This window comes from Chionomys nivalis, chromosome 5 (genome assembly GCF_950005125.1).
Source record: "Chionomys nivalis chromosome 5, mChiNiv1.1, whole genome shotgun sequence".
In the NCBI taxonomy this organism is placed as follows: domain Eukaryota; kingdom Metazoa; phylum Chordata; class Mammalia; order Rodentia; family Cricetidae; genus Chionomys; species Chionomys nivalis.
In genome coordinates this window covers 88430061-88454043 of record NC_080090.1, presented here as the reverse complement: position 1 = coordinate 88454043, position 23983 = coordinate 88430061, and the positions used below count along the sequence as shown (strand labels likewise).

The following is a 23983-nucleotide window of genomic DNA, read 5'->3' as shown; positions in this document are numbered from 1 at the left end:
TAAAATCCCTTTCCTATTGCTCATTTTCATTCTCTGAATACTATCTATTGTGAGTCATGCAGACGAGTTGAGCGTCGTCCTACATAAGGCGCCTAAACGGTGAGATGAGGAAAGGGAATGCTATTCCGAGACTCCAGAGGCACCGACAGAGCTCATGAATAACTCCCGCACCTGGAGCCAAGTGGCCATCAAAGGTGTCTGGTGCGTTGTTTAATTATTAATAGATTAAGTTGTTTTTCAAGGGGGTTTAGCAAACGTTTGATTTGTGAGAACGTAGCAGGCAGGCGGAATCAGCACATGCCAGTTTGTAAGGAGAGGCGGCTAGCTCTGAAAACTGGGAGGGAACTGTGTCAGCAGCAATAGAAGGGACAACCAGGGACCTGACAGGAACGACGACAGCTGTATAGAGAGAGAGTGGCGAGCTAAGACATGTCAGCTGACAGGTGACTCTAGAAAAGGTCTTCTGCACTCTGCTCCTACATCCGCGGTCCACCCTGAAGTTCCAACACCTCCATGAGAGCGGTCCCCTTCCCTGCAGTAAGCTTTGCTGCCTCTGGGAGTCAGTGCAGCTGGAGTGAGCAAGTGGATACATGCCCCAGGTTCTCACCAGGAGGAGGTTAGCTCAGAGTCAAGGTCCACAGATCCTCAGAGAGATGTCAGCCTGATTGGGTCCCTGGGAGCCACAGCAACAGCACCCTCACTAACGGTCCCTCTTTGGTTCTCTTTCTTTTCCTGCATAACCATCCCCTCCCAGCGCTTACCAGAACCACCTAAGTAAGTCAGCTGTCACGTATGCTTGTATCTGAGGAAAACCAGAAATGGTCATCCAAGAAAGACATTCCAAGTCGCCTCTTAGTATCGGGCAATGGCTTTTATGACGGCAGACAGGAGTTTTCCAGCAGCTCAGGCACATCTGACTCATCTAAGGCCCAGTGAAAATGTGCTATATATCATGGCCTCCTTGCAGGATGTTTGGAGAAAGTCAACGAAAAGAGGCAGAGTTCCATTGGGAAGAGACAACAGGTGATGCTGGGACAAGAATGAGGAAGACTTAGGGGGAGCAAGCGCTGGTGCCCGGAAATCTGTGATGCCCCAGAGAGCTCCGATACAAACGATGGTGACACAGGGCTTCTCCTCCGGTGTTTGGGAAGTGGCTCCAGCCATGTTCGTTCAATAGCAAGGAAAATGGTGATCAAAGCAGATGGAAGACTGGAGAAGATGAAGGTGGCTGATGTGGTCTTCACAGTCGTCAGTTCCTTGAACTTTCTTCTCCGGGGTGGAGTAAGGTGAGAGAGACTAGGTGAGTCCCCTTCAGCGAGGTTAAAGACTGACGCGAGGCCCGAATGAAAGAGGCACTCTTCCGGTTTGGTTCGGAGGAGGCCTTCAGTGGGTAGCCTGGACTGGGCTGGTTGGGGGTGGGGAATGGGGCGTGCTGACAGTTACCCTGAACTCCAAGGACCTGGATGATGTGCACATGTGAGGCTGAGAGAGAGGCAATCCAGGGACCCAACAGTGTGAGCACACTGAAATGAAATTTATAGCACATATTTTAAATAAAAGTATTGATTTTACATAATAGCAAATGAATACAAGAGCAACATTGATTTTTTAATTGAAAAAGAATGTGCCTGTTATATTTAGAATAGCAGATTTATGGGTCACGAGATCATTAATTATTTCATAAACTTAAAACATCATGTTTGAATGAATTAGTCTAACAGATATTTATTATCACGAGCATTGGTGCCAAAGTGACAAAAGGTGCCACTTGCAAGCAGTCTGTTGCGACAGTGAAGTCAGAAAGACAGTGAGGTACTTCTTCCTCTATCCTGAGGAAGCCGACATCATCCCTCCAGGACGGCTTGTTTTGCCTTGGTTATCTGTAGCTCTAACAGTTCAATCTCCCGAGACAGCTTGTAAACCTCCAGGGCCATTTTCACATCATTTGGATTTGACAAACATCGCATCAGCTTCTTGCCTGCGAACACATGCTCGCAGTCTTTCTCCTGAAAGAGATGTGGGTTTGGGGTAGCAGTGAGTGGCTTCAGATGAGCATCAAGAAAGAGAGCAGCATGACTTTACATGGTCTAGAAAAACAGGAGGCGGTACTCCTAGATCTATGGAACTTCACTTTTACGGGATTCGGTATCTCACATCCTCAAATGAAAGTAGGAAAAGGTGCTGTGCCGGCTTATCAAAAGTCTTCGAGGAAAAAACAGATTCTCTGAATGACTTAGGAATGATTCACAACAGGTCATAGGTCAGCATTGTTGGCTGGGAACACCATTTTAGTGTTTGATGGCACAGGACTTCTTGATTTGTGTCACTTACCTGCTCACATTTGGGCATCTCTGGGTACCAGGTTCCATTCTCTAAACAAGTGATATTTTGGGACCCAAGCAAGGCAAAGCCAGAGTAACACTGGATGGTGGCACTTTCAGATTCAACATACTGGTCTTTATTGGCAGACAGCATTCCATTTTTTATCTCTGGTTTCTGGCATACAGCTATAAGGAAAGCATGTTTTAGATAACTGTGATCTGAGAGGAAAGACATAATACTCTGCAGTAAAGAGCATGAGCTGAACTTGCATGGAACTTATTCCACATTCCGTTCGTTTTATTAGCCAAATATTGATGAGCATTTTTCTTGTTGAGCATAACAGTCTATGTATACAGTATGACTTTGACTTAAGTCTCATGACTCTCCTGCTACGTGAGTCTATTATTTTCCTGTTTTATGAAGAAGAAAACTCAGATACGGAGAAGGTAGGAAGTTTTTCCATGGCTATAATTGTAAATAACATGACAGGATAGTTATAAAAGTGTCTATGATCCCAGATCCTCTCTTGACGCATTAACTCTTACTGTAAATAGTTCTGTTAGACTCTCATCATGAAGTTTTGATATTCTTCTGTGAGCAGTGGGGACAGTTATGTCAAATAAATTATGCATTGCCGTGACTATAATTATACTAATATTACAGGAACTTAATATTAATAATAAGACTTAGTCCTGACTCCTCTTGCTCCCTAACTGGCGCTGTGTTTTCTCAACACACCACATCTACATCATGGTGGGTGATACATTGGTAGAAGTTCTGATGGCAAAACCTGTCACCCTAATGTTTGAAATTAGCCCAACAGAGACTGTACTCATGCCAGAACAAGTTTTGTTGAATTTTTTTTACAGGCTCACAGGTGTAATTATAAAATGTTTTGCTTCTATAATATTTCTTAAAATATATATAAGAAACTGAGACTGTGAACTGCCTCAGGAAGATTTATGGGTGTGACTGTGAGGAGGAAGTAGAAGGAAGTGTGTTTCTTTTTGTTATTATTATTATCTTTAATTTATTTATTTATTAAAGATTTCTGCCTCCTCCGCACCACCACCTCCCATTTTCCTCCCCCTTCCCCAATCAAGTCCCCCTCCCTCATCAGCCCTAAGAGCAATCAGGGTTCCCTGCCCTGTGGGAAATTCAAGGACCACCCACCTCCATCCCCGTCTAGTAAGGTGAGCATCCAAACTGCCTAGGCTCCCACAAAGCCAGTACATGCAGTAGGATCAAAAACCCAGTGCCATTGTTCTTGAGTTCTCAGTTGTCCTCATTGTCCGTTATGTTCAGCGAGTCCGGTTTTATCCCATGCTTTTTCAGACCCAGGCCAGCTGACCTTGGTGAGGGAAGTGTGTTTCTTTATGGTTTGTGTGGAATAGCATCTGTTTATATTAGTTATTTAAAATAAACAAAATCGGCTCTGCCAGAGACCACGCCCACTGCAAGAAGTCTAGGTAAGCTGCCCTCCTCCCAGCTCCCCACTATCTCAGCATCCCCCACACTATCCCCAGTCCAGCACCCTCCTAGCCTCCTTGCCACAGCCTCCAACTGGAGCCAAGGCTCCCTGCTCTACCAGAGACCACATTTGCTTCCTGAAGTTCAGACCCCAACTCCAGAGACCACAGACCACACCTACCAGAGAGGAAACAGACCTTAACGTAAAACAAAATGCACTGAACCTGACAGAAGGGAATATCCTTGTACACACCGGCATAGGAGACAACTTCCTAGAACAACAATCTAGGAATGGAAGCTCATTACACTGAAAAGCTTCTGTAAGGCAAAGGACACTGTAAATAGGACAAAACAGCAGACTACAGAATGGGAAAAGATTTTTACCAACCCCACATCTGAGAGGGGACTATTATCTAAAAGGTATAAAGAACTCAAGAAACTACACATTGGCAAACCTAATAATCCAATTAAAAATGAGTTTCGGCACTAAACAAGAATCCAGAGAATCCTTTTATTTTTTAATACAACTTTGAGGAAGCCATCAGCCCTGCTGGCTGCTGGTCTTCCAATGTGGCTTAAACAGACAATTCTGAACAGAAGAATCTCAAGTGACTGAGGAAACATTGAAAGAAATGTTCAACATCCTTAGCCATAAGAGAAATGCAAATCAAAACTACTTTAAGATTCTATCTTATACCTGTCAGAGTAGCTAGGATCAATAATACAACTTACAGCTCATGCAGGTGAGGATGTGAAGCCAGGGGAACACTCCTCCATTGCTGGTGGGAGTCAAAATTTATACTCTCACTATAGAAATCATTATGGTAGTTCCTCAGAAAACTGCTAATCAATCTACCCTCAAGACGCAGTTATATCACTCTTAGGCATATACCCAGAGGCTGATCCATCCTACCACAAAGATACTTGCTCAAGCCGGGCAGTGGTGGCGCACACCTTTAATCCCAGCGCTCGGGAGGCAGAGGCAGGCAGATCTCTGTGAGTTCGAGGCCAGCCTGGTCTACAAGAGCTAGTTCCAGGACAGGAACCAAAAAAAGCTACGGAGAAACCCTGTCTCCAAAAAAAAAAAAAAAAAAAAAAAAAAAATACTTGCTCAATTATGGTCATGGAAACTTTATTCATAATAGCCAGAAACTGGAAACAACCTATATGTCCCTCAACAGAAAAATGGATAAACAAAATATGACACATTTACATAATGGGGAGCAGGTAATGTGGAAACCTAGACCAGTAGAAACTCAGGATTCTTTGGGGGTAAGCTTAATGAGGACTCCTCATAATGGAGGAGTCAGAGCCTGAACCAGCCATCCTCTGTAATCAGGCAAGGCTTCCAGAGGTGGGATGGGGACACTAACCTGATGTGGGATGTCCTTCTATATATGTGTTGCTTTTATTGGTTGATGAATAAAGCTGTTTTGGCCAATGGCTTAGCAGAGTAAAAGCCAGGCAGGAAATCTGAACAGAGATATAGGGAGAGAGTAGGCAGAGTCATGCAGATATTAGCCAGCCGCCAAAAAAATTAAGACATGTAGAAAATTGAGGTAATGCCACAGTCATGTGGCAATACATAGACTAATAGAAATGGGTTAGTTTAAGATGTAAGAGCTAGCTAGAAATATGCCTGAGTCATCAGCCAAACAGAAAAATATAGTTTTGGTATGATTCTTCTAGTCTGGCAGCCAAGAAATGAAGTCATACATTTATACAAGTCTTTGTTTATAAATGGTGCCTCTTTGAGACTGAACGCTTGAAGGACCAGGCAGGACAGAAACTTGCGTTTACCCAACCCATACTTCAACTTATACTCTATCCTGCCTGCAAGTTGTACTGGGACAATGTGGGCACAGAACTCGTGGTGATGGCCAACCAATGACTGGTCTAACTTGAGTTCCACACCACAAGAAGGAGCTTATGCCCAACACTGCCTAGATGACCAGGAAATGGAGACTAGCTTGTCCAGAGACATATGATAGGAAACGAATAATCAATAAAATGATTCCTAAACTATCCTTATATGCGCATAGATTGGTGCCTGACCCAATAGTCATCAAAAAGGTTCTTGCTGGTAACTGGTAGGGGCAGATGCAGAGACCCATAGCCAAACATTGGGTGAAGAGAGAGCCCAAATTGAAAATCTTCATTGCGTTTGTCCCCTTGTAACTCCAGGAACTCTATGGAAGAGGGGGAGAAATAAATGTAGGAGCCAGAGGGGTAAAGTATACCAGGAAAACATGGCCCACAGAATCTACTAAGCAGAACTCATAGGTGCTCACAGAGACTGAAGAAGCAATCAGGGAACCTGAATAGGCCTGCACTAGGTCCTCTGCACATATGTTATCATTTTTAGCTTGATATCTTTGTGGGGCCGCTAACAGTGGGAATGGAGGTATCTCTGTCTCTTGTCTGTTCTTGAGACCTTTTTCCTCTTACTGAGTTGCCTCGCCCAATCTTGATATGAGGGTTTATGCCTACTCTTATCCAATCTTGTTATGCCAAGTTCGGTGGACATTCCTGAGAGGTCTGCTCTTTTCAGAAAGGAAAACAGAAGAAGAATGGGTGGCAGAGAGGGGAGGTAGGATGGGGGCATGGGAAGGATGGGGAGGGGAAAACAGGTTGGTGTGTATTGAAACAAGAAAGAAAGAAAGAGAGAAAGAGAGAAAGAGAGAAAGAGAGAAAGAGAGAAAGAGAGAAAGAGAGAAAGAAGAAAGAAAGAGAGAACGAAAGAAAGAAAGAAAGAAAGAAAGAAAGAAAGAAAGAAAGAAAGAAAGAAAGAGAGAATGAAAGAAAGAAAATCATATAGTTACAAGGAATAAATAATCAAATGTTTTATATTTCATCTGTCAGGGAATAACTTTGCTCTCATTCCTGACAATAATTGTACCCATGCGGTTGTGAGGTAGGAAGGAGGAGGAAGTTACCTTTACACTGTGGAGCTGCTGGTGTCCATTGTGAATACCGACAGTAGATGTCTGCCTCTCCAACCAGTCTGTATCCTTTATCACATTCATATGTAGCCTTAGGACGGAATGGTGGCAAGTATTCAGTAGATTTTGTATAATGTCCATGGGCGATGTTTGGAGGAACATTGCAATCTTCATGATAAAACACAAGAGAAAAGATGAGCTTGCAAAATGTGTCAAATAGCACTTTCCAGGATTTGTGCGTCCTGGATGCTCCATTCTATCCTCCCTTTTCCCTGCCTCTAAGATCCCTGGCCCAAAGTCATACTCTTGAATAACCTTCCTGGAAGGCTCAGGTTCAGGAACCTGGAAGTCTCAGCTACCCGCTGATATAATTTGGATGATGAATTTCCTCGAGTGACCTATAAGTTAAAGGCTGAGCTCCCAGATGGCACTATTGGAAGGTGTTGGGAACTTTACAAGGGCCCTGCATCATGGGAGGATCTTAGGTCACTAGGAGCTTTCTCTTTATGGAGACTGTGTAACTCCAGTCCTCTCGTCTATTTCTTCCCTCTGCTTCATGATTGGGCAAATAGTTTTGCTCCAACTTACACTCCAGCCATGATCTATCACCTTTACACAAGTCCAAAGCAATGGACTAAGCCTCTAAAACTATAAGCAAGCCCTCATTGGCTGTTTTCTTTTATGGGAGTTGCCTTGGTCGTGGTGTCTCTTCACAGCAATAGAAGAGTGACTAAGGCGACAGGGTTTCTCTGTGTAACAGTACTAGTCCTGACTCTTCTGGAACTCATTCTGTAGGTCAGGCTGTTTTCAAACTTAACAAAGATTCACCTGCCTCTGCCTCCCAAGTGCTGGGATTAAAAGGCGTGAGCCACCACCACCTGGTGCAACACTCTTTTTTTAAAAAAAAAAAATATTTATTTATTTATTATGTATACAATATTCTGTCTGCGTGTATGCCTGAAGGCCAGAAGAGGGCACCAGACCTCATTACATGTGGTTGCTGGGAATTGAACTCAGGACCTTTGGAAGAGCAGGCAATGCTCTTAACCTCTGAGCCATCTCTCCAGCCCCTGGTGCAACACTCTTAAGGTAAATATGTTGAAATGGTCATTCTCCTCATATTTCTATTAAATTCTCCAGCTTCCTGAGTCTAAAGTTAGGATTTTGGAGACCTCAGTCTTCTCTGAAGAACGACAGCTGAACCCTGTCACAGCCTTTTACCACACGTGATACATTTACTATAAAAGATTAATTCAGCTCTGAGCACATAAAATCACTGATTTAGCAAAGTTCTGTCTTTCCCATCCTTATCAGAAAAGAGGTTATGAACAGCATTTGCGTACTTGGGAAAGACAAAAGCACACATTTTCAGCTTGGGTCTCGGGTTATGATTATTCTCCTGTTTGTTCTAGTAGGGCAGCTCTTCTCTCCACAGAGTTCACCTAAAACCACATACATACCAGACATTTACATTATGACTCATAGCAGTAGAAAATTACAGCTAGGAAGCAGCAACAGAAATAGTTGTATGGTTGGGGGTCACCGCAGCATGAGGAACTATATTAAGGGTCACAGCATTAGGAAGGTTGAGAATCACTGCAGTAGAGCCAAAAGATATCTTGACAATCCATAGCACATTACATTGATCCAATATATTAATGGCATCATGTCAGTTCTAGTGATGAGCATGAAGTTGTTACCATGATGATACTCAATGCACAGAATATGAATAGTCCAAGACTTGCCACACTTACAAGTTTTTTACTTTCAAGGTTCAGTAGCTGTTAGGACATCCACTGAAGTCAAGGTCACATGATTGTCACTTGCTCATCCTCCTATAAGAAAGAGTCTGAGCACCAAGAAGTTCTTTTTTATTTTATTTTATTTATTTATTTATTTATTTTTAGTTTTTCGGGACAGGATTTCTCTGCAGCTTAGGAGCCTGTCCTGGAACTAGCTCTTGTAGACCATGTTGGCCTCGAACTCACAGAGATCCACCTGTCTCTGCCTCCCAAGTGCTGGGATTAAAGGCATGAGCTACCACCACCAGGCTCACCAAGTAGTTCTTTCCAGAATCTAGAGGCAGCATGTTCAATACTTGGGAATATTGCCCTACCCCCTATTCTAGGTGACAAAGGAGACTGCCAGGTTTGAGTGGTGCCCCTGTTTGGAGAGAAATGTTTAGAAGATCTGGATGAGTCTGTAGTGAAGTCATGCTGATGCTAGTCTATAGGATTGGATTTTGTGTGTTGAAGCTGGCTATCCTAGGGAGATCTTCAAATGCTGGTGGGACAGTTACATCACAGACTACTGAGATCCTAAAGGAAGGATGTACACTGTAGATGAGAATTCCATGCTGATTGAAACACAAACCCTGGCATTTTTCCATTTTACTTAGTCCTTAAACAAAGCTCCTGACCTTGGATCAGATGACCAAATAGCCATTTGTCATGAGTGAGATCAAATGTACAGAGTTATAAAGCCAGACAAGTATAAGAATCCATTATAAAATAGAAATGAAACATCCGGGATCAAACACTTCTGAAAACGCACCCCAGAAAGTTCAGTCCCTGCTGCTATATGGGTGCCTTAGCTCACACTTCTGGCTATAGGATCATGCACTCTAACTCACCATCGGGGCTAGAAAAAGTCCCAGCATCTCTCATAGATGGGCATTTTGTTATGTGTGTACAAGTCAAAATGAATGGAGGTTACATTAAACCCATTCAGGGTCATCTCAGAAGACAATAGTAAAGGGGAACCTTCCTAATAAGACAAGCTATAGGTGGCACACCTGAAAAAAGAGGCCTGAGAACAGACTAGATTGGGATTATTGAGACAGAATGAAGGGTCAGATAACTATAAGGAGAAAGACTGGAACACTGGGCACAAGAGACCTAGCAACGAAGTAAACGAAGTAGGTAAGTAGAAACACAGAAGTGGGCAGGAAGGTTGAAGGTTTTGTGTGTGTTAATAGCAATACATCCCCTATAGAAGAGGCATTAAAGGACAGAGTAGATATCTACCAGTTAAAGCTGGACATTCCTGTCACTGTCTTTTTATCCACTGATGAAATCAAATGAGTAGAAACAGGGGGTGGGAAGAACAGTTTCCATGGTGGTTGAGTAGAACTCATGCAGGCACCAACAATGTGGACTCCCATTCACCAAGGGCAGTCACCTGGTATGGGAAGGCCTTTTGTCTATGTGTTGCTTTTATTGGTTAATGACTAAAGAAGCTGCCTTGGCCTATTTATAGGGCAGAACTTAGGTAGGCAGGGAAAACTGAACTGAATGCTGGGAGAAGGAAGGTGGAGAGAGGGACGCCATGGAGCCACTGCCAGAGTCACTGCCATGTGGCAATATACAGATTAATGGAGATGAGTTAAATTAAGATGTAAGAGTTAGCCAATAAGAAGCCAGAGCTAATATGCCAAGCAGTGATTTAATTAATACAGTTTCTGTGTGGTTATTTCCGGTCTAAGCTAGCCAGGTGGCCGGCAACCAACAAGCAGCCCTCCATGCAACAGTGACCATTATTGGCTTTCCAACATTTCATCAATAATGTCCTCCATATGACACTAGAACCGAAGGAATCAAAAAGCCACAGTAGCAAGTTGTCTTTATCAGACCCTTTCTACCCTGTAAGACCGTGATTTATTTTGATAGACAAATATTGCAGGCATGAGTTTGCCTTCCTTCACTGCTCAGCCTCAAACTGTGCTTCCTTTAAGGACTGTAGTGTATACTGGTTAAATGATTAGAAGATGAGAGGGTTAAGGACATGCAACCCAAAAATATGATTGCTACATTGATCATTTAGAGATGAAGGCAACTTGAGAAACTAGCTGCAGAAAGGACTATCTAAATTGCCCACCTCTGGTGAGTCATAAAACTTCCCTTAAGGAAGACACCTTCCTTGTGCCAGCACAGGAAAATGACAGCAGAGAGTGGAGACTGCTGCAGCGTCCCTTTGCACTAAGTTCTCGAGAACAACCCTCCTATTCCGTAACTCCAAAGCCCACACAGACCTCCCTGTTCCGGTGAACAGACGCTTCACTTGAGCCCAGAGATGCCTGCTAGATGCCTGTTCTCCTAAAACAGAACAAAACCTGGCATCTCTGCTTTCCTTCTTAAAAGGCATCTCCTTTGTTTGAACAGCTGAGGTCACACTCTTGGTCGATTCTGCATGAGAGTCACATGCCGCCCTTTGAACACCAAGCATCTTCCTCACAAAGCGCTGGATTTGAAGTTCTGGCTCCCGGTAGGACAGTGTTCAAATGCAGCTTTAAGGAAGTGACTGGATCATGAGGGTTCTGGATCAAGAGGTTAACTCATTTATCAAGTCATAATTTGATGGCATTTGGGTGAATTAACGGAAAGGCTAGAGACTAGGGCCTGTTGTCAGAGGTGGACACTGTGGACAAGTCTTTGAAGTATGCGTCTTGTTCTCTTCCCCTTGCTTCTGCTTTTGGGTCACTATGAAGTGTTCAGCACTGGCCCACCATGACATTCCCCTACAACTTCAACATAGACGCAAAATAATCGAGACAGCGGTCTTAGTTAGGGCTTCTTTGCTGTGATGAAATGCCAAGACCAAAAAGCAAGTTGGGGAGGAAAGGATTTATTTGGCGTACACTTCCACATTGCTGTTCATCACTGAAGGAAGTCAGGATAGGAACTCCAACAGGGCAGGTACTGGAGGCAGGAGCTGATGCAGAGGCCATGGGGTGGGGGTGGGGGCGGGGAGCTGCTTATTGATTTGTTTCCCATGGCTTGCTCAGCCTGCTTCCTTACATAACTCAGGACCACCAGCCCAGGGGTGGCATCACTCACAATGCACTGATCCTCCTGCATCAATCACTAATTGAAAAAAGATGCCTTACAGCTAAGTCTCATGGAGGCATTTCCTTAATGGGGGCTCCTTCCTCTCTGATGATTTGTGTTAAGTCTGACAGCTATGTCAAACTGACACTCTAACCCAGCTACTGCACCACCCAACCTAAGCACAACTGTGGCCAAAATAAATATTCACTTCTTTAAGCTGTTTTTCTCAGGTACTTGTCTAGCAATAGTTAAAATGTTAATCATTTAAGTGTTTGCCTAAGCCAGGCGGTAGTGGCACACGCCTTTAATCCCAACACTCTGGGAGCAAAATTGAGGGAAAAATCAGCAAAATAAACAAGACAAAGAGCAGTATAAGAAGTCAGCAGCGTGGAAATAAATTCAGCAAATAAGCTGAGATTTTTGAAAAATAGAAATATAAATGAAAAACTCCATGAATCAAAGAAAAAAATATAGTGAAAGCACCACCAACTCCTGCTTGACAAGTAGAAGAAAGGGAATCAGGGAGAAAGGACGAGGTTGATAGAATATCACATACAAACATCAATGAGAAGAAAAGTAAATCACTGTGACAACAGCATCCAAGAACTCTGGGATGTGAGCAAGGGAACAAACCTATGGGAGACAGACAGTAAAGACATACAGAATCTATTCAATGAAGTTAAAGAAAAAAGTTCCCAGATGGTGGTGGCGCACGCCTTTAATCCCAGCACTTGGGAGGCAGAGGCAGGCAGATCTCTGTGAGTTCGAGGCCAGCCTGGTCTACAAGAGCTAGTTCCAGGATAGCTAGGGCTGTTACGTAGAGAAACCCTGACTTAAAATCAAACAAACAAGCAAAAAGTTCCCAGATCTAAAGAAAGAATGAACATTAGAACCCAAGAGACGTTTAGAAAGAAGTAGATATTCAAACATAAGAATCAGCCCTTTTATTACATACTATACTCATGATATGAAATATCAAGCAAAGAAATAATATTAGAAGCTGGAAGGGAGCAATGCCAATATGCCTAAACAAAAGAAGCATCAGGAAAGTATCAGGTCTTTTTTTCACTCATTCAAATCTAAGTCAGGAAATGATGGAATGTCATATTTCATGCCCTGAAACCAGCACCTTACAACCACAACGCCTATCACCAGTAAAGCCACTATTTTAGTTATGTCTCTTGCTGCTACGATAAAACACCCTGACAAAAGCAACTCAGGGTGGGTGTTTTAGGGTTTCTATTGCTGTGAAGAAACATCATGGCCACAGCAACTCTTACAAGAAAACATTTCATTGGGGCTGGCTTACAGTTTCAGAGGCTCAGTCCATTTCTTGTCATGTCAGGGAGCATGGTATCATGCAGGCAGATGTACTGGACAAGTAGCTGAGAGCCAACAGGAAATGGACTGAAACGCTGGGCGGTGTCCTGAGCATAGGAAACTCAGAGCCCACCCCCACAGTGACACACTTCTTCCAATAAAGCTATACCTCCTGATAGTGCCACTCCCTATGAGATTGTGGGAGTCAATTAATTCAAACTACCAGACTGGGACTATTTTCGCTCACCGTTCCAGTTCCATCATTGTGCAGACATAAGCAGCAGGAACTTGAAGCTGCCAGCCACACGACGGCCATCATCGGGAAGGAGAGGGACGTTAACACACACGTGCACACTCAATTTATTCTTACCTTTCCATCAGTCCAGGGCCTCCCACCTCAATTAGTGTGATTAAAATAGTTCCACCCCCACCTCCACCCCTGGCACATACACCAACAGGCTTACTTAGTCTGTGCTGAGATTCTCCTCGCAGGCGATTCTAGCTGACAATTAAAACTGACCATAACAGCTATCTTTTGAAACTAACAGAAAACTAAGGCTATTTCAAGTTAAGCACAAACTAAGCAGTTAGTACCACCAAGCTACTACTGCAGACGACAGGCAAAGGAACACTATACAGAGGAGGAGGACATTTTCAATGACAAGAGCACAGAAAATAATAAACACCATGAGAGAATAGCTGAACACACGAGAGCTAGGAAGGAATTCATCATGTCCAACAGAGTAAACAAACCCTTAAAACAAATCGAGGCAAAAATAAAGAGCAAAAGCTAACTCAACAATCCAGAAAAAAACAACAAACCTTGTAGGAAATGGTAACAGTCTCTCAATAACATTCCATGTGAATGTTCTCCAATCATCAACAAAAAGACAGACCCTGGCTGACTGATTGCAAAAATGAGATTTGACTTTCTGTGGTGTCCGAGAAACATTCACTGACTGAGAGTCAAAGACTGAAAAAAGATCTATCAAGCGAATGGAAGCAAAAACTGAGGGAGAATGGCTATTCTTCTATCTGATAAAGTAGACTTCAAAGCAAAATTGTATTACAAATGAAGAAACTCACTACTGTTAGTTAAGGGGACAATGAAACAAAAAGATACAACAGCGTTTCCTAAGTATCCCATTCTTGACACTATGTTGCTCAACTTAGCCTTGAACTTATATTTCCTCTGCACTGATATCTTGATAAAACTTCTTTTTAATAATCTCCACACTATTAATATAAATGAACTCTGGGGCTGTACAAGTGGCTCAGTGGTTAAGATCACTGACTGCTCTTCCAAAGGACCCAGATTCAATTCCCAGCACCCACATGGCAGCTCACACTGTCTGTAATTCCAGTTCCAGGGGATCTGACACCCTCACACAGGCAGACATGTAGGCAACACACCAATGCATATAAAAATAAAAATAAATAAAATTTACAAAACAAAGAAACTCTCCCCCACCAAACATAGTTCTCTAAGTTCTTACTCTGATCACATGACGGCGTTCGGGGATTCCATGTGCCATCTGATTTGCAAGTAGCTGAAGAGATGTTATCATCTTGGCATTTGTATGACACCTTGTCATTATAGAAATAAGTACAGCCATTCTCAGGAGACAACTTCATATGCTGAATGATTTTAACATTCTTTGAATCTGGTACTGGACAACATACCTCTAGAAAACAAAAATGGAAAATAAGGGTCAATGAAATCATCCTGAAGAAGTCCTTATAGTTAATGACTCATCTACTGTGCTTTTTATTTGATAACCTATGGTGCCTGAAAGAGGCACTGTTTCCTGCACCCACACCCCCATTACAGGGTAATTCCATTTAAACTCTTTATATGTGTGTGTGCATGTTTTTAGGAAGATTATAAAATAATGGGTTTCCAAGTTACTTTTTACAAAAGTCTTTAGTGTTATCTCTCCCCATATTTTCTTTTCTATTCTGCCCTCCCACCTGCCATCCCATTTAACCTTTCCTATCCCACTTCGCTCATTTCCCTCTTTATATCAACTGAATTTTTTTCTCCCTTACATTGAAACACTGTGCCATGGACCCTTCCTATTTTACTAACTTCTATGGGAACTATAGTACAATTTAAACACATATGAAAGAGAACGTGCAATGTTTGTCTTTCTAGGTCTAGGTTACTTCACTCAGAAGGATTTTAATGTCCATCAGTTTACCTGAAAATTTCATTTTTCCTAACAGCTGAATAACATTTCATTGTGTAAAGGTATCACATATACATTATCCATCCATTGATGGACATTTAGGTTATTTCCATTTCCTGATGATTGTTAACAGAGCGGCAATGAGCACAGACAAGCAAGTATCTCTATAGCAGGATTGGAGCCCATTGAGTATACACCCAAGAGCGGTATAGCTGGATCATATGGTAGAATGGTTTCTAGCATATTGAGTCATTTCCGCATGAGAATCAATGGGTAAGAAGTATCTACTTTCCTCATGTTCACAGTAGCGCTTGTTGTAAGTCATTATTCCTAATCTTAGCCACTCTGACCATGGTAAATGAAATCTCAAAGTAGTTTAATCTGCATTAAGATTCCCTAAGGATTTGGAACATTCTAAAAAGTGTTCTTCAGACATTAGCATTTCCTCCTTTGAAACTCTGTTTAGTTCAATGCTGAAACTTTTAATTGTGTTGTTTGTTTTCTCTGGGTTCTGGTTTGTTTTTGTCAACTTGACACACACCTAGACATACCTGGAAAGAGGGAACCTGTTGTGGAATATATTTTTACTCTATAAAGATGTATTGCATTTGCTTATGCTTCAGAATATGACCTTTAACTATGTAAAGGTGTGTTACATTTGTTTCTGCTGCCTTTGCTAATGATGTACAGATGTGTTACATTTGTTTATGCCACATCTGTTTAATTATGTAAAGATATGTTGCATTTGTTTCATCTTGCCTGCCTAAGACACCTGATTGGTTTAATAAAAACGCTCAACGGCCAACAGCTAGGTAGGAGGGATAAGTGACCTGGCAGGCAGAGAGAATAAGGAGGAGAAAAGAGGAGAATGAGAGGAAAAGAAGGAGCAAGTGAAGGAGAAAGAGAGGGACATGCCCAGGGCCAGAAGTCAGGCAGCCATGGGACAAACAGACATTAGAAGCAGTGAAGGTATAATATGTTGCTGTGGACCAATCCTTCTGTGCACTGTGAAGCTACAGTGAAGGTAAGCTATGCCGCTGTGGACCAATCCTTCTGTGCACTGTGAAGTTGCATTGCTCTCACTGTTAATAAAAGCTGATTGGCCAATAGCTAGGCAGGATTTTCAGGGCAGAGAGAATGCTGGGAAGAAGGGCGGAATCTGAGGAGGTGCAGGCTAGAGGCAAAAAAAAAGCAACATGGGTAGTTCATAGATGAGGTAAATGAGCCCCAGGACAGCTCATAGATTAATAGAAATGGGTTGATTTAAGTTGTAAGAGCTGGCTGGAGCCAAGCTTAAGCAATCGGTCAAGTATTTATAATTAACATTAGTCCTCTTTGTGGTTATTGGGGACTAGGCTGATGGAAGAGAAAAGTCAGCCTATAATATACAGAAGAAAAGAATGGTTTAAAAAAAAACCTGAGGCAAAACATAGATGAAAATAAACAGGTTAAATTCTAAGAGCTAACAAGAAAGGAGCCTAAGCTAAGGCCAAGCATTCATAACTAATAAGTCTCTGTGTCATGATTTGGAAACTGACTGATGGCCCAAAGAAATTTGTTTGTGCCCAACATGGGGCACAAATTTACATATAGGGAAATTCCCATGTACCCAAGTAGGGGACAGGACCAGCCACCAGAGCTGCTGGTGGAGGGCCTAGCCATCACTTGGCAGTTTAAAGTTTGGCTCACACATCAGAGAACACTGCAAGTACAACTTGGTTTCAGAAGGTCTCATTTGTTACTTGTTGGTTTTGTTGCCTATACCATTGGAGTACTGTTCATAAAGTTCTTTTCTGTGCATATAAGTTGAAACATATTCACTATTATACCCTTTAACAGATTCAAGGTATCAGGTATTGTTGAGATCCTTGATCCATGAGGAAATAAGAAATAATGATCTAGTCTTATTCTTCTACATGTAGTTATCCAGGTTGTCCAACCCTGTTTGTTGAAGATGCTGCCTTTTTGCCAATGTGTACTTTTGATCTCTTTGTTAAAAACCAGAAGGTGTTAGGAGTGCGATCTTATATTTGAGTCTCGAGTTCTACTCTATTGGTCGCTGTGTCTGTTCTGATGCCAGTACCACAACGTCTTTACTACTTACAGACAGCTCCGTGGCATAACTTGAAATCAGGAGTGGTGATACCTCCAGGGGTATTTTTATTGGTCATGATTTTTCCAGGCTATCCTGGAGCTTCTGTATTTCCATGTGAGTTTTAAGATTATGTTTTTGATTTCTATGAAGAATTCCATTGGAATTTTGATAGGAATTATATTGAATCACGGGTTGGTTTTGATAAAATGGGAAATTTAATAATATTAATTATACTAATCTATGAACAAATTATGTATTTCCATTTTCAGGTGTCTTTTTTAACTTCTTTCCTGTTTTAAAGATTTTATTGTATTAGTCTTTCAATTCTTTCCTCAGATTTAGACCAAGATAATTTTTGAGACTATCTCGAATGGGATTGTTTTTCTGGTTTCTTTGTCAGTGTTTATCACTGAGAGATAAGGCTACTGATTTTATGTGTTAGTTGTGTAGCCTACAACTTTTCTGAATACATTTATCAGCTGTAAGTGTTTTCACTGGAATCTTTAGAGTCTTTTATGTATAGGAATCATATCATCTGTAAATAAAGACACTTCTTTCTTTCCTCTCTGTAATTCCCCTTATCTCTTTCACTTGTCTTTTTGTTCTGGCTAAGAATTCAAGTGCTATATTGACCATACATGGAAACCGTAGGAAGCCTGGTCTCCTTCCAGATTTCAGTGGAAATGCTTTGAGTTCTCCTCCATTTAGCATGATACGGACTGTGGGCATCTTGTATATTACCTTTATTATATTGAGATGTATTTGTGATCTCTAGTTTCTCTAGAGTTTTTATCATAGAGAGATGTTGAGCTCCTCAAATGCAGTTTCTATAGATACTGAGAGGACTTCACGATTTCTGTCCTTGATGGGTTACATTTATTGTTACATATGCTTCATCTCTGCCTCTCTGGGGTGAAGCTGACTTGACCATGGCAGATTATCTATTTGATGTGATCTTTAATTCGGTTTACAGTTTTACTGAGAAATTTTGCTTTTATGTTCATAATTAACCTATAATTTTACCTTTAATTGGGTTTTATCTGGTTCTGCTATCAGAATAATGCAGAACTAGTAAAAAATGAAAGAGTTACTTCATTTTTTATTTTACAGAATAATTTGAAGACTGTTGTTACTACTTATTCTTTGAAGGTCTTATAGAAAGAATTCTGTGCTGAATCTATCTGGCCTTCAGTTCTTTTTTGTTTGTTTGTTTTTTTGTTTAGTTGGAAGGTTTTTAACTACTGATCCTATTTTCTTGGTTTTTATGGGTCTTTTAAAACTCTTTGCTTCATCTTGATTCAAGTCTGGTTGGTGACATGCATCTAGAAATTTACCCATTTCTTTTAGACTTTGTTGTTGAGTGGAATATGGTATGGGTTTTTTAAATGTGCTTTTATGATTCTTTGAATTTCCTAAGTGTCTGTTATACTTCCCTTTTCTCCTATGATCTTGTTAATTTGAGTCCTCTCTCTTTCTCTTTGTTGATTTGGATATGGTTGTGTCAATCTTGTCTCATCAAAGAACCAATGAACTAAGTTCATTGAGTCTTTGTATTGTTGTTTGTTTGTTTGCTGTATTTTATTAATTTTGACCATGATTTTATCTTTTCCATTCTACTAGTTTGTGTTTGGGGGAGGGGCCGCTGGAGAGGCGACTCAGATGCTAAAAGCTAGACTCACAACCAAAAATATAAAGTGGCCTGTAGAAATATTTACAGTCTTAGCCCCTGAAACTTTATGATCCCTTTTGATACTAACTAGCTTCTACTTTGGTTAAAAAAGATCATCCAAGTTTTATTCTAAGTGATAAAACTACACTTATCTATGGTATAAGACCCAATCACTTAGACATTTAATACGTACACATATCCGGAAAACCAGAACTCACCCTTGCATCCTTTGAATGGGCTCCAGGTGAAATCCTTCTGACAAACTAGAGTCGTCCTCTCTCTTGTAGCAGGTGCATAGCCAGGATGACAGCGGTATTGTAATGTTGCCCCAACCGGATATATATCTTCCTTTTTGGGCAGGAAATTTTGTAGCCAGCTAGCATGTGGAATGTCTGGTATATTAGTGCAACCATCTGCATATAAAACATGAACAAGAGAGAAGGACATTGCTATAGGGCTGCCATAGCACTCAGAGAGCATGTCTCATCAAAGGGTACCAAGAGTAACTAGTCTTCCATAGCTCACATTGACCACACCAGAAAATGTATAAGAACATTTGCCAAGCTTAGCCCAGCTCCCAGCAGGTTCTTACCAAAGGCACCACCAAATGTCCTCTGTGTGCCGTGCCAACTGCACTCAACAGTAATTCTTTCCATTGTACTGCAGCTGTTTCGTTTCTAAACTGAAGTGTTAGGCTTGTTAAAAGAACATGATGGGAAATTTTTCAGAGACAACCAAAACTATGTGTGTTTTCCTGACTAGTGAAAATGAACAAATCATGTCCCTCATCTGGGAAAACTCAGAACAAGAGCAAACAAAACACTGACGTTTTTGAGCCTAGGCTTTGAGACCTTGCCTGGTACTACTAGTTCAAACATAACACATGTGTCTACAGAGTTGATGTTCATTACATTGTATCTCCAAACATTCACCATGAGACTTAGGGTAAAACCCTTCAGAAAATACAGTTTTTAAATATTCTTAGAGTTGTGAACTTTCCACACTATCCAATTTCAGGATATCTTTGTCATCTTTTGAAGAAACCCCATATTTTTAACATTACTCCTACATTCAGCTTTTTAGATAAATAGAATCACACAATATGTTTTCTTTCCTTTTTGTAGCTGGCTTCCTTTACTAGACACCATACTCTAAAATTAATTCATGCTCAGAATTTCTCAGTACTTCCTTTTTATTCTGAATGCTATTCCATTGTATAGCTATCCCAATTTATCACTATATTGGATGGGTATGTGGGTTATTGGTGATTAAGGACAATGCTGTTTTGAACATTCATGCAAAATCTTCTGTCTGGATACCTGTTTTTATTTCTCTCTGAGAGATACCCAGGAAAGTGACTGAGAATCAAACAGTAACTGCATGTTCAACCTTCAGAGGAACTGTTGGAATCATTTTCTAAAGTGTCTGGAATAATTTAGATTCCCACTAGTAGGGTATAGAACTCTAATTTTTCCATAAATCTTGGTAAAATGTCAGGTTTTAATATAACCATTCTGATATTATTTATTCTTGCTAAAAGAACATCTTTACAAGAAATAAGAGAGGAACTTCTTCTGCCTGAAAGCATAGAGGAAAACGTGAGCACATGAATTATCATTGTATAGATAATTAAGAAATAAGGAGATGATACAATCATCTATCCTTTTTTAGTAATGGGTATGGGTTTGCAAGACTTCCAAAAATCCCCAGTCCATAGAATCTCAAATATGTAATATAAAATAAATGTTTCCACACAACCTACATACCTCCTCCTCCTACATACTTAAGTTACCTCTTTTGTTGCTTATGTGTCTAAGGTAATGTCAATATTGGTAAATACCTGCTTCACTAGAGTGTTTAGGAGCTATCAACAGGGAAAGATTCTGTACATGTTTACTAAGATACATTTTTTCAAATATTTTAAATCTACATTTGATTGAATTCCCAGATGTGGAAGCTGGATCTAAAGAATCAATTGATGCCATTTCTTCTATACAACTGATTTTAAGGAGCATGCTATAAAAATGAAAATAATTGAATTATTAAGCATATCTAGAAATGCATTGCATTTAATAATAATAACACGGGTTTTAGCTGCAGACAAAGATGTATTTGACAATAAAACCAGCAGATATTGGCCAGTATCTACAGGAAAAAATGAAGAGTCTATGATAGAGTGTATAACCTAGCACTATAAGGGCTTGACTACCATGTATAAAGACGTGGGTTTGGTCCCCAGCACAAGAACAATAAGGAGGTAGCTGGAGAGAGAAGGGAAGCTATAAATATATAGCTATACTCTGTTTTTCTCTCCACTATCATAAATATATGAAACATAAAAATTTTAAAAGTAGTAATTTTGTTTGCTGTTGTGTTTCAACAATATGGGTGTGGATGTTTTGCTGGATTGTTGGTTCGTGTTTTTCTTCACTTTAACTATATCTTCTCACTCACTGCCATGCAGCTTCCATCATCCCTAATGAAAACCCAGATGTTAATTTTGTCGATGTGCTGTTTTTCTCTTGCTGCTTCCTCTTGAAAACATTTTCATTTATTTTTACCTTTTAAATTTTCCACTATGTTATCTCCAGGTCTTGAATTTTTACAATGTAACCTTCTTAAGTTACAAGTGAGCTTCTTGGAAGTATAGATTAAATATTTATGTCAAATTTGGAAACTATTTGATCACTTTTTCTTTGAATAATTCTCTCTAACTCTCTTCTCTTTTTCATACTCTAGTTAAAATCTCTCATGTAGTCTGATCCTCTTTTCTCCCTTTTTCCTTCTATGCTACAAATTGCATGATCTCTATTGCTTTTACCTTCAAAGGCATTAACTCTCTCTCTCCATCTTATTCTTGTTTATTATTGTGCTTCTCTTGCAAATTCTCCAATTACTTACTATGTTTCTCAATTCTCAAACTTGCATTTCATTCTTAAAATACTTTATCTTTACTGGTGTTTCTGTGTGATGAGACATAACATTTCCCTTTAATTCTTTAAAGAATGTTTCCTTTAGCTTTTAAACCTATTTATTGATGTGGGATTCCCCTCTTTATGCTGTGAACCATAGGTTAATGAATAAAGCTGCTTTGGCCTACCAGCAGGACAGAACAGAGTAAGGCAGGAATTCCAAGCAGATAGAAGTGGAAAGAAGACGGAGTCAGCGAGACACCATGTAGTCACCAAAGGAGAAAGATGCCTGAGGGAGCACAGTGGAGCCTTGCCAGTAGGTCACAACCTCGTGGTGATGCACAGATTAATAGAGATGCATTAATTTAAAATATAAAAGCTAGCTAAAAATACTTTTAAGCTATTGGCCAAACACTACTGTTAATTAATACAGTTTCTGTGTGATTATTTAGGGTCTGGGTGGTCCGGAAATGAATGAGCGATCTCCGCCTACAATTTATAACTATTTTGAAAATCTTTTCTGCTTAGTCTTATATTTTGGCCAATCCAAGGCAGTTTTCATTGTCACCTTTTGCCTTCCTTGTGAGTTATTCCTTGTGATTTCGTCATATCTGACCACTATTTTTTGAAAACTGTACATATAAAGTAATAGCAATTTGAATACTATTTTCCCCTCATCACTTTCGAGATTTGTTATTTTTCTTGTTTCCTTATTTGATTGTGTCTTGATTGGAGTACTTAAGTTGAATCTATTTTCACTCAAATATGTGACATCTAATGACATACCTCAGAAAGCACAGCTTTCTCTTCCTAACTACCTGGAATGACTAATTTTTCTCTTTGACTCTCTTGTTGCACTTTTGGCTGGTATACCTCTGTAGAGGTACGTACAATGGCTAGCCTGCAATATTATCCGATTGCCCCAGTGTTGTCTTTTAAAACAAAACCCTAGGGGCATATATTACTTTATAGTCAGGCCCAGTTAAAGTCAGGGGGCTCGTGGGATGTAGGATGTTCAAAGTCTCTGAAGCTTGTTCTAAATCTACTCTAGAATATTCTTTTCTATTTGAATTTCCAGTGTATGTTAACTAGCCCTATTACTGTGCTACAGAAAGAAATTTTCACACAAGTGGGCAGTATATACAGTGAGCAGATCTCTTCCCAACCCCCACTTGCCTTGTCTCATTCCTACCCCTTCTGCTAGTCCCCTTTGTCCCTGTTCACTTCTACCTTTACAGTGCCTACTCATACAGGATTTTATGCATTGATACATAATATAAAAACCAGAAAGGAAAGGAAACATATGATGTTTGTCTTTCTGAGACTGGCTTAATTCCTGTAATGTAGTTTTCTTGTGCTATAGACAGGAACTGGAAAGAATAAGTTAATTCCTTCACCAGAACCCTTTTCGCAGTATAGGGGCTGCAAGATGAGAAAAGGGGGCAGGTGTCAGTAAGGAGTCCTGCATCCAGCCGTACCCAGCACCACAAACACATAGTCTACAACCCAGAGTCAAGAGCATGACATCCATCAATATTCGCTCATTTTCAAGTCTATAAAATGAGGAAACTGGACAGTTTGCTGGCCACTCTACTAGAACATTTCTCTTCCAAGACGGAGCTGATCAGAAACAGGAGGATAAAACTGAGCAGCTCCCTCCCCTGGCTTCTCCATCCTATGCCATCGAAGGCGGATGGAGGAACAGACCTGATGTCTGGTTGCTCACATATGCATAATATAGGCTTTCCACAGCACAGAACTTTAGAAAATGCACACTATCCAATAGCAGCCCATCCCAAGCATATCTTTCACCCAACAGCAGATGGGAGCTTCCATTTATGACTTCCCAGGAGCAGTTCTCAATGAGATGGTGTTATTGCTAGATCAATACAGTGGCCTCTCAATATTTCTATCCAGTATACTTGGATTTTCTGGAAAAAAGTATTTGTTGACTTGTTCTAACTCCTTTGAGTACCCTCCAAGACACACTGAATGGTTTCTTTACTAATTTCGGTTACTTTAATAGATGCTTCTCCAGGATAGAGATCTGCCCACTACTTGTGCCAATGTCAAGGAACTCCCTGAGATAAAGACTCATAATGCCTCATGAGTGTGAAACCCAGAAGGTAAGACATCAGAGGCTTCCACCCCTTAGCAGTTGTGTGACCTTGAGAGGTCACTCTCTGAAAATGTTTCCTCATCCGCCAAATTAGGGTAATAATACTGTCCACAATTGAC

The 23983-nt window shown here is 40.7% G+C and overlaps 1 protein-coding gene across 2 annotated transcripts in view; it reads right to left on the bottom strand.

The window, feature by feature from the left end:
* Positions 1-726: 726 nt before the first annotated feature.
* The window catches only part of C4bpa (complement component 4 binding protein alpha), a 35267-nt gene continuing 12010 nt past the window's right edge, over positions 727-23983 (bottom strand). For both annotated transcript variants that reach the window (XM_057770016.1, XM_057770017.1), the window contains exons 8-12: positions 19052-19246; positions 14377-14565; positions 6729-6902; positions 2332-2507; positions 727-2006 (exon numbers count right to left, since the gene is read on the bottom strand). In XM_057770016.1, the coding sequence (XP_057625999.1) occupies positions 1845-2006; positions 2332-2507; positions 6729-6902; positions 14377-14565; positions 19052-19246 (896 nt within the window). In that variant the 3' untranslated portion in view covers positions 727-1844. The remainder of the gene's footprint in view (positions 2007-2331; positions 2508-6728; positions 6903-14376; positions 14566-19051; positions 19247-23983) is intronic.